Below are 11,764 nucleotides of genomic sequence, written 5' to 3' on the forward strand. Positions count from 1 at the left end.
TCAATGTTACATTCATACTTGAAACTAAACAGCTTTACAAACTTCATTTAATAGGAAACGACTACGGTGTCTGCTGCCCCGCTTCTTTGGAGCTGCAGAAAGCTGGTACCTGTCCTGAACCATCTTCTGCTAATGAATTGGACTGCGGAACACCTTGTGCTCATGATCTGGAATGTCCGTCTATGCAGAAATGTTGCGACGGTGGTGAATGTGGCCGGCATTGTACTTTACCACATAATGTGACAATGTGCACTCAACAGAAGATGTTGGCGGAGTTGCTCGTTGTTAGCGAAAAGGAAGGTCGAGGTTATGTACCGCAATGCAATCCTGATGGGTCTTTCCTCTCGAAACAGTGCTCAAGAAATGGACTGGTTTGTTGGTAAGATTTTCTGTAGGGTACTGATATAATGATTTTTCTATTTTCACTGATATATTTATTTTAGTATGCTTAGAAGCTTATTCCCTTGGAATAAAAATGTAGTAAAAAAACTTGAAAAATTGAGATGTTTTTAACTACTAAATAAAATTTCTAGGTGTGTAGATACTGATGGAAATAAACTCCGCGGCTCAATGGGTCCGTCAGCCTCAGTCCAATGCTCTCCAACACCTCGTCCTGCTAGATCTGGTGCTAGGAGCTTGAGTTCCTGTGCTAGAGCCCTCTGTGCAGGAGTTTGCGAGTATGGGTACAAGACTGGAAGCGATGGGTGTCCGACCTGTGAATGTGACGATCCATGTGCTGGATATCCTTGTGCAGATGGGGAGGAGTGTGTAAGGGTACGAGATTCGGATTGTTCAGGAGAACTATGTACTGGATATCCCGTATGTGAGTATAAATTGTATGACATATTTTTTAGGTAATACAATACTTATCTAGTAAATAACTTCCGTAAACGAAGGGTTAGTGATGAATGTGATATGTATAGTATAGTCAGTACAGATAAAAAAGACTTTCGGTTTAAAAGGTGGTGTAGTAAAAATATGTCGTTGGTAACGTATTTATAATTTATTTATAAGAGTTTTTTTGGTTTGTTTTTATTAAAGCTGAGCTGTAATTCATCCCAATGTGTCCAACATTAAAATAACTTCATTCGTCACAGTCTTTCAACGCTTAATGAGTCAAATTAGAAACACTGGGACAGTGATAAATCCTTAGTTTGATCGCAATCATCGGGCCTTCGCGTTTAATCTTAACATGCATAACGCTTATTTATATAAATGCGCGAACAATAGTATTCATATAATATAATAACTTGAATTAAGCACTAGCACTTGTCGTGCTCTTGAGCTGACTGAGAGAGTCGCCGACTACATAAGTTTTTGGTATGGTGGCAGCTTCAAAAAATTCGCGCAGTTAACGTCGGATAGCGCGCCGCGCTCTTAGTCGGCTCATGAACACATGTGCAACATTGACGTAATTTCTGGAAAAATTGAAAATGTTATAATCAATATTTAAAATGAATAATAGGCATTGCGGAAGTCACAAAAGTGTATAAATATTGGCATACAAGTAATAACTCTTCAATATCAGCAAATATCATGTCCTTGACAGGTCGACCGAAAATCTCATACGACAACCCATGCGAAGTAGGCGTGCCGGCTACCGACGAAGACGGCTCAGTGGTGTCGTGCGGTGACGCGCGCGACTGCCCTGCGGCGCATGTGTGTGAGCGTACACGCCGCTCCGGCGCCGCTGTGTGCTGCCCTGACCCCAGTGCCGACAACAACACCGACGCCGAGCTCTTAGAGGCGAGTCTCGTAAACCCAAATACATAAGATATAGCAATAACTACTACATTTAAGTACGCCGTCACAAAACTTTTTTAGAAAGTACTGGTAAAAAGTGTTATTTAAATTGAAACGCCAAACAGTTTTGCTGACATTTTTTAAATAATATATCTTTTCCATAGATCAATTTCGAATCCTGCGGTCCGGAAGCAGAAACAATTTGCACCATGAACAATACAAGCAGTTGCACTGATGGTGTGTGTGACGAGGGTCTTGTCTGCTGTTCCACTGCGAGCTGTGGACCTGTATGTGTGGACTCTGCAAAGATGCGATTACAGACGGATAGAGTTGATGATACTCCTACTAGTAAGTAAATAATAACCACTAATTTTAAGGTGATAATACATATGACATCATTTAAGCAGTAAATGTAAATATATGTAATAAATATATTATGTATTTACTGGTGGTAGGGCTTTGTACTACCAGGTAGGTACCACCCACTCATCAGAAATTCTACCGCAAAACAGCAGTAGTTGGTATTGTTTTTTTTTCGGTTTGAAAGGTGAGTGAGCTGGTGTAAAAAGGAACAAAACATCTTAGTTCTCAAGGTTGGTGGCGCATTGGCGATGTAAATGATGGTTAACATTTCCACCACCATTTTGACCACTTACCATTAGGTCCATATGCTCGTCCGCCTACCTATTCTATAAAAAAAAGAAGAGATAATGTAACCACTAAACTTCTTGACTGTATGTTTTGATGGAATCCACATTCCGACGGCATTCATTTGAACTTTACTATTAATATCAATGGTACTGTCTGTATTCATAATATTTTGATTTTATGGAGATAAATTAATAAGCTGTTTTCCTGACCTTCCTGATGTATAAAAAACATTATACGTAGATAAACAGCTTTAATTATTCCCTGCAACAGGAAAGACATAAGTTTAACCAGCAGTAAACAATAACGGGATTATATATTATTGTAATAATTCGATTATAATTAATTGAGGATAAGTAACATGTTAGTAAACTTTACGATTGTCCCGCAGTGTGTGAATACCTTCGTGATTTTGACGAGAAAATGGAAGGCACTGTGGATGGTATGAAACTGGCTCTTCCAGCGCCAACTTGCCAACCCGATGGTTCTTTCACGACCCAGCAATGCGCTAACGGACGGTGTTGGTGTGTCGATTCCTTCGGCACGGAGATACCTGATACCAGTACGAGAAACGCATCAGCCGTGAACTGTGATAAGTATGGGCTTAAACAAATTATTGCTACTTACTAATACTTTTAAATATTTATGTTATAAATTTAACTTATTAAAAGAATTATGGGGATTAAAAAGCTATTATTGACCTGCTTAACTAAAATTTTTATGGGTAATTTTATTTATTTACTTTAGTGTCAATGTTTTGAATAGAATATAAATAATTGGTAATTTAAAAGTTTTGAATTGAATTTGACCATCAGATATTTCGCTCTACCTTCACCCCTCACTTTTCCTATATATAATGTACAAAGAATTTTACACACTTAATTATTTTCAGACTACGTTCAGAACTGACATGCCTAGAGCTGACGTGTCGCATGGGTTGCGACTACGGCTTCGAGCTGGGTGCGGGACGCTGTCCGACGTGCAAGTGTCGCGACCCGTGTGCCGGAGTGTCGTGTCCGACGGGACGCGCTTGTGCGCTTGTGGACGTCGCTTGCGATGCCGACTACTGCCCGCCTGTACCAGCCTGTAAGGTTTTATCTAATTTATAATAAATCTTAATATATTTGGCGTCGCACTATTAAGAAAATTGCTGTCTATCTCTATCTTAATACAGTCGCGGATAAATATAACACAGAATCTCATCCAACACATCTCACAATGTTCGTCTTTTTCACAGAGCTGAAGTGTACTGAAAGAATAAAATAAAAGTATTAGTCGAAAATCTTTTAGCACTGGCTCAGATAATAATTTACAATTTACGAAACACATGGTTATTGGTTCTTACGAAAGAGTACTTATATGATACAGGCCTACCACGCAAGAGCGGTCAATGTCCGTACCTGGTGCCGTGGACGGGCGCGTGCGAGTGGGCGTGTCGCGGGGACGCGGAGTGCGGCGCGGGGCAGCGCTGCTGCGCGACCGGCTGCGGCACAGCCTGCACCGCCGCCGTGCACCAGACCGCCTGCCAGCAGCGCAGGTACGCAACGCTACACTCATATTAGATTAATGATTTCCATCAGTTACAAAGTTTATATAAAATAAGTGGGAGTATTAATTTAATTTAATATGACCCGCTAAAAAAACCAATCAATATCACCATAATAATATGATTAATATTGTCGTCGTGTCATACACGACATGTTGTGTCATTTTGATCTAACGCTAATGATATCTGGTCTATTTTCTGAATTCAACAAACCTGCGTTGACGAGTCACTGAGAGACCTACGAAAATGTACTAACAATTTTATAGAATGCATTTATTCAAATTTCAGAGCTGTTGCTCTACACACTGCAGCAGAGAACGGCAACCCTCCGTCATGGACTTGGGTACCGGAGTGTAAGGAAGATGGAACTTACGAAAGTATTCAGTGTCGTGGTTCGAGCAACATGTGCTGGTGTGTGGACTCAGCTGGTAATGAGGTGAGTGATTAAAATCGATTGGGGAAAACAATTTGGAAATATTTAAGAAAAATACGCAAAAATTTGTATTCTTTTACAGAGTGCATAAACTTTTTTTTTGGATTCATTAAAGTATTTTCTATCATAATTCAAAATTAAATTACACGTTACTAACTTATAATGTCCTATTTGTAAATATTTATGGTCACTCTATTTAATAGATTCCAGGCACACGATCGACAAACTCCACACCATCTTGCGATAGTCCCAATCAATGTCCAGACCCAGGTTGTGATGAAGAAGAAATCTGTACCCATGGACCAGAACTGGATAATAAGGGCTGCCCGACCTGTTCCTGCAGAGATCCGTGTGCTGAAGCAAAATGTAGGGACGATGAGACTTGTGAACTTGTTCCGTTAGATTGCGAGGTAAATAACTATCATCTAATTTATCGAAAAATATTAAACAGTTAAAATTTTATCTGCTAATTTAGTGATATTTGTTACGTGTGTCAAAATCGGAGCAACGGCAGCCGTAATGTAATGAACCAAAACATATTTTTCGATAATGATTATTTCCAATTATTAAATATTTAATACTTCACCTAAATAAATTAAACACATTATTTTATTTCAGGGTGAATCTTGCCCTCCTTTAGCTCGTTGTTCGCCATCTCCTCAATGCCCGGAAGGAGAACCTCTCCAGGCTCCAGATGGTTCTGGAGCCCTCCTTTGTGGCCCAAACGCTGCCGCCTGTCCCTCCACACACGCATGTCGCTTCGCACCACACGACTCTAGACCTTCGCTCTGCTGTCCTAAGCCACGTACGTTGTAATAATTTGTATATGAAATTATAAAAGAGCTTAAATAAAGTATAAACCAATATAGCACAAATCCATTCGATGTTCAAGTTTCTTTACAATATTTTCATTACACCGAAAATCAGCGTTGGTTTTCCTATTCAGCCTATTATTTAGACCTATTTATTTAAAGGTAATCTTGACGTAACTGGTTACTTATTTATATAACATAATTGTATAAGTCAAATAGATTGAAGAATTGACAATAAAACGCTTGACACAGGAACTGTCTGCTCGGAAAGCAAAGATGAAGGCGAATGTGTTAACAGCGAAGGTCTCAACACAACACGCTGGCACTTCAACAACGAGCGTAACCGTTGCGAACGGTTCCGCTACTACGGCTGTTCTGGCAACCATAACAACTTCCGCACCAAAGAAGAATGTAACTCCGTATGCCCTGGTAAGAACTGTATTACCTACAGATTGTATCATATTTGTATTAAAGTTCTCCTATATATAGACCAAGCAGTCTTTATTTATATAAAAGACTTATAATAATATATCATCTAACTTTCTTATAAACAAGCTAATCATTGTTTTTTTTATTATTTAAGGCAAGGTCGGCAAACTAAAAGTAAACATCTTAATTAAATATACATATTATATAGCATAGCAATAGTAATAAAAAATGGGGCTCCGGGATATAAATTGGTTAAAAATTACATGACTCATATCGGTACTGACTTAGAGCTCTTAAATTTGATATATATATTGTTCTTAATGATAAATAAATGTGTTTAACAGTAAACGCAACGGCGATATCGAAGAAGCCAGAACAAAAAGTGAAAATTTCGGAAGGCATGTTTTCGATATTTTATAGATGCTTGGAACGATTGGTGACAATACAAGAGTAGATCTGGGTGCACCATGTGGCTAATTTATATAGATTTATTGACTTGTTCCATAAATTGTAAAAGTCAATGGTATAACATAATCAGGCAACAGCAGTAGATAATTATGCTTTCACATATTTGTTTCATTGCACGTTATATTTTAAACTAGTGTTAACCGCACGATTATGTCTTTGAATTCATTTTGTTTTACTTTTAGATTATTTAATAATGTGTTATAATCTTCATTATATACAAATTAACAAAACTTTAGCTTATTCCAACCACAAGGGGAGTAAACACAAACTGGTCGTAAAATAAAAGTACATATACGTAGTTATGTGAAATATTTTTGTATTATTAATATATATTAATCTACAAACTGTAGTGCATAAGCAAATCGCATGGAATACGTAAATCTAAGGTTTAATAATCTTTACTCCTTTTTCAATTGGGATAGGCTATATAATAGCTATATTTCTATGAGTTTAGGGTATTTTTATATATATCTTAATTATATCGTTTCCAGTTTTGAGTCCTTGTGAGAGATTACGCGAGAAGAATGAAGCAGCGGTACAGAAGTACGGCAAAGGTACTTTCGTGCCGAAGTGCGACGCAAGTGGCGCTTGGGAGTCCGTGCAGTGCATGTCTCATATCGGTTAGCTACACACTATTTTAACTTTATTTATTTATTTTTATGTGTTAAAAGTTACTATTAACTAATAAAATTGGTACTTAAAAAATGCAGTCTGTGGCACATATAGATATTGTCAATTTTAAGAATCTTTTTCCAATAAATCTTCAGTTCATTGCAGTTATTTAAAACATGTGTGACAAAAAATGGTCTATTGCTTAGAATATTCGAACTTTAATCAAGTTACTATTAACTAATAAAATTGGTACTTAAAAAATGCAGTCTGTGGCACATATAGATATTGTCAATTTTAAGAATCTTTTTCCAATAAATCTTCAGTTCATTGCAGTTATTTAAAACATGTGTGACAAAAAATGGTCTATTGCTTAGAATATTCGAACTTTAATCGAAGATTGGGTGCAAGCCGGGCCAACACCGCAGAGTTTTCATTGAGTTAAATAAAATAGCCGTATGCACACATGGAGAGCTATGGAGCAGCGTGGTGGAACATTATTAACTTTAGTTTTTAACAAATCTTCTTCTGGAATGAAGAAGAAAAAAAGACACTTTACAAACTATTACAACTTTTTAATAAAAAGAGGTTCTAGTCCTTATATCTAAAGTTGTTTCTAAACCGTTGACATTTCTCGCTACATAGATGTGTGTTGGTGTGTGAGTGCTCGAGGAGAACCTCAAAAGGGCTCACTGGTACGTGGAGCGAAACCGACCTGTAACTTCAGACAAGCTCGCAAGTGGGTACGACGAGACCCGCTTGATGAAAAAGCGAGAGCTGATGAAGGTATGAATTTCAATTAAATTATTTAATTGGAAAAAAGCTTTACTTATGTAAATATATAAATATATTAATAAAATAAAAAGATACAATTAATCTAGTTTTAATGTCATCCAAAACCAAATGATTCTAATTAATTTCAAATAGTACTAAACTGTTTTCTCAAAATATTAAAGGCAATCATTTTATTGGTTATTTTTTTAGTGCTAGAAGAGTTAATCAGGCAGATGACAGCGTATAGGGTAGATGATTTCGAAGAAGAAGAAGATTTCGACAGTATCGAACTTGAACGAGAGCACCGTGGAGACAGTGAGCATTTGTCAGCAGAGGTATCATCCAATGAAGACAGTTCCCTGCTATCAGAAGTTGTCGAACCAAAACTAGCGGAGACTACGAAGAGGAAATTGATCCCTGTCGAAGTAGTGACGGATAGAGTTAACTTCAAAACTAAATGCCAATTGATGCAAGAAGAAATTGACAATGGTATGTTATTAGTATTATTTCATGTAATGATCCAAGAACGTACACAATTAACAAAAATACTTCCCTGTAATTAATTATCCACTACTTAGCTATTTTGAGTTTGCCAAATTTAAATTATGAAATATTCAGTTGTTATCTTGACCAGACCATAACCCACAGTCCAATATTTATTTGATAATTTTGAGCGATTGAAAGACATAAACAAACAAATACAAATAAAAAAAATACGGCGGACAGAAGTATTTAATTTATTTATATTATTTGCTATCCAAGGTGCTGAGGGCTGGCGACCTAGATGTCTCCCAGATGGTTCCTTCTCACCACGTCAATGTGGACGAGCTCGCTGTTGGTGCGTAGATGCAGCGGGTCAGGCAAGAACTGGTGCAGCTGCTCTACCGAATGACCCTTGTGGTGAGTGAGATAGGATAATCTTTCCAGGATCATCGCTTCTATTTACCTTTTTCATCAAAATAAAATAACGATTGTGTTGACTTTGCTAAGAATTTATGTTATAAATTAATTGGTTAATAAATATTTTTACAACAGAGGTCACCCAAATCGAATCCGCGCTTTTGGAGTTGGAAATAATAGGCGCTGAAGAAGAAACAGCAAACAAGGCACAAGCACTACTGGTGTCAAGATTATCTGCTCTAGGAGCCCAAGTGCCCGTGTCAGTTACCAAGGACAGAGGGGTGGTGAAACTACGTGCTTTGCTCTCAGGACCTCGAGCTGCTGACTTAGTGTACCATCTAGAATTACAGGTATTTTGAATTACAGATGTAAACTAGTCAACGTAGTAAAAGTCACAAAAGCAATGAAACGCGGTAAGAATAATAGAGCAAATTTAAGCAAATTGGAAATCAAAAAATATTTTAGATTTCAATAAAAAATAACCACATCTCATCTGCTTATTATACGACCATACTTACAAACGTTGTTCAGCGGATGATTAGTTCAGCACTGCGGTGTCTTCTTCTTTCGAATGTTAAATCAAGAATGACAGAAAGAGCAAAATCAGTGCTTAACTAAACAGCCGCTGAGCAGCGTTTTTAAATCCGATATATTTTAATGGTTAACATCGCTTTGCTTTTTCGATATGAACTACATGTATGTCCAATGATAAAGAATGATAAGTATATTAACAAATTTGTTAAACAGGTTAAAAAGGAGAAGATGTCCAGAGCTAATAAAGATTCAGAAGGTTTCTTGGGCGCTGACGTCATTCGTAGCGAGTACAGACTAGTGACACCATCACCAGCCATGCAGAGAGAAATATTGAGCGAGTCAACGGTAAGTTGATCTTTTATAATATAAAATATCTGAAAAATAGAAATATGAAAATGAAAAACACCTGAGTACTGACTATTGGATGTAATTCATAAAAATATAATGAATATAATGTTCAAAAGATTATTGATTCGAGTATCAATTATTTTTTTATTTCCAGGTCTCTGCCGCAACATCATATCATACAGCTTTAATTGTCTTAGCAGCAACTTCAGCCTTCATCATCAGTGTACTATGCGTTCTTGTCATGCTGTACAGGGCTAGATTACAGAGAGAACCTCACAAAGCTGAAAGGTTTCTACCTGCAGCGCCCCCTGTATACGTCCTCTCTGCGGATGAGAAGGCGGAACTTGCAAGGGTCCTCCATGCTCCTCCAGCACCAGTCCCACCCTCTAACGACGATCACTCGAGAGTGTAGGGTGGGCTTTCAAATTTCGAATAAGGTTCTTTCGATTTCACAATCATACTGAAATAAATTAAATTAATAAGCTGTTAAAATTTTAAAATAAATGAAACAATGCGTCTCTCATTGTGAATTTAATATTCAGTGATAATATTTCTGTAAATTAATTTGTGATGTTAATGTTCATGGATTTTTAGTTCTCGATTTGACACACGGAAAAGACTTTCGAATGTGATGTCAAAAAATTAGTCGAGAATATCCAAAGACGAAGAAAAAGTATATACAGAATATAATTATAGTATAATGCCTTAAATTTTATTGTTAAAATATTGTTCTGGAAATTTATACTTGTAGATATATAATTAAATTTACAATTACACAAAATCGGGCGTGTAAAATAAATTTTATTCAATAACATGCATAGTGTCTAAAAACATCTTGTCAAGTCTGAAAAATTCTAAATAAAATAAAAAAAGAACTATATCTTTTTACTATCAAAAAAATGTTTTCATTAATGTGTTAAGTGCATGAATATCTACAAAAACATTCAAATCTCAAATGACCAATATCAAGTTTAATCTGCATACGTTAGTGATAGTTTAATATAAAAAGGTAAATGAGGCTTATATCTTATTTGAATGCAAATAACCTAATAATATAAAATAATTCATGAGCAAAATGCTTACACTAAAGAATTGCTAATACTGTCATGTTTCAAATATCCATGGTGGCGTAGTATCGCAAAAAACACTGACGCTATCGCTTTTCCAAAATGTAAGATTGTGACTCAAAGCGTCAGGAGTTGTTTCATTATAAGTTTAGACTGTTCTATTTTTTACGTGTATCGACCACAAGGTGAAAGTTTAAATGTTGGCACTGAATTTCATGTTACTTATATAGATTAATATGTTGGTATGTTTAATATATTAGTGTTGGTGTTTGGTGTCGACTAATAAGTTTTTGAGTTGGTGCTACACTTGCGTGTAGCAGCGGTACACGCTCGTGAAATGTTTATTAACGTTTCTTTTAATAATTATAATATATAATTATAGGGTCCAATTGGCTAGAAACTCGTGATGTTAAACACTTAACCATTCTATTTTATTTAAATTAAAATATAATAGATAATAAAAAAAAAATTACATAGGTAACTTTGCCTTAATGATTTTAGTAAATTGTTTTGTTTAATTTCTGAGTAGATTCAAATTTATTGACTGTAAACAATTCGGGCGCACAATAATAGACAAGTTATACACTGATAATAGATTGTAAACAACACATTATTCAATTTCAACTTGATATCTTCGACTGGGACAAATGCCTATCAATAAACCATTTATTTTTTTACACTATTAATTTTACAAAAAACCCGTTTAGTAAGTATTTTTAGCTTATAAGTACTAAGAAAGCGAAGTGGCGTGCGTCGAACTAATCGACGAACGCCTACACGCACCTTTAGTATCTTTTGTCGAGTCTCGCTCTAAAAAAAAGTAGAAATTTTGTAATGTCAATTTTAAATACCTAATAGATCGTGATTCGACGTAGAACTAATCTAGTCTTTTTTATATTCAGTTTTCTCTTCCTTATTATCAATTAAAAACATAATTACTTTATTGTAAATAACTTCATATTTACTAATTATAATCAATGTATCGTTTTAAAAGTTTTCATTCTGTATTTTATTTTAATTATCTGACTAGCTGTATTATTTTAAATTAATCTTAAGTTAATATTTAATTTTATAGATTAATGTTATGTATGTATTATTACTATGTCAAATAAAAATAAACACCTATTTTTCTTTTCATTTTCCTATTTAATTTACTTAGTTAAAATATATATTTTTTATTATGATTCGCATACTGGGCCAGCATTTTTGGGCGACGTTGGCCCCGTGTACTGACTCACAATGAGAGAACCTACTTTTAAAATATTGATGTATAGTTCATTGGCATTCAGAATTTGGAAATGGATGAAGAAACTCAGTAGTTAGCTGCAGTCGCTGTCACAATATATTTCTATACTATACTTATTTGACTGCCTCGTTGGTCTAGTGGCTTGATGTAAGGCAGCAGACCCGGAGGTCCTGAGTTCAATTCCAATTCCAAGGTCGGGCCAATAAA

General features: G+C 35.8%; 1 protein-coding gene across 2 annotated transcripts in view; it reads left to right on the forward strand.

The window, feature by feature from the left end:
• Positions 1–11,336, forward strand: part of LOC126775931 (prestalk protein-like) — a 61,960-nt gene extending 50,624 nt beyond the window's left edge. The window contains exons 7-25 of one of the 2 annotated variants that reach the window (XM_050498113.1): positions 55–379; positions 534–823; positions 1,550–1,746; positions 1,908–2,091; positions 2,783–2,987; positions 3,284–3,477; positions 3,760–3,928; positions 4,226–4,373; positions 4,574–4,780; positions 4,989–5,175; positions 5,435–5,611; positions 5,956–6,009; positions 6,571–6,699; positions 7,334–7,474; positions 7,673–7,951; positions 8,225–8,362; positions 8,498–8,712; positions 9,110–9,241; positions 9,399–11,336. In XM_050498113.1, the coding sequence (XP_050354070.1) occupies positions 55–379; positions 534–823; positions 1,550–1,746; positions 1,908–2,091; positions 2,783–2,987; positions 3,284–3,477; positions 3,760–3,928; positions 4,226–4,373; positions 4,574–4,780; positions 4,989–5,175; positions 5,435–5,611; positions 5,956–6,009; positions 6,571–6,699; positions 7,334–7,474; positions 7,673–7,951; positions 8,225–8,362; positions 8,498–8,712; positions 9,110–9,241; positions 9,399–9,656 (3,629 nt within the window). In that variant the 3' untranslated portion in view covers positions 9,657–11,336. The remainder of the gene's footprint in view (positions 1–54; positions 380–533; positions 824–1,549; positions 1,747–1,907; positions 2,092–2,782; positions 2,988–3,283; positions 3,478–3,759; positions 3,929–4,225; positions 4,374–4,573; positions 4,781–4,988; positions 5,176–5,434; positions 5,612–5,955; positions 6,010–6,570; positions 6,700–7,333; positions 7,475–7,672; positions 7,952–8,224; positions 8,363–8,497; positions 8,713–9,109; positions 9,242–9,398) is intronic. The other variant, XM_050498114.1, reaches the window with a different exon arrangement.
• The last annotated feature ends 428 nt before the right edge of the window (positions 11,337–11,764 follow it).

This window comes from Nymphalis io, chromosome 19 (genome assembly GCF_905147045.1).
Source record: "Nymphalis io chromosome 19, ilAglIoxx1.1, whole genome shotgun sequence".
Taxonomy (NCBI): Eukaryota; Metazoa; Arthropoda; class Insecta; order Lepidoptera; family Nymphalidae; genus Nymphalis; species Nymphalis io.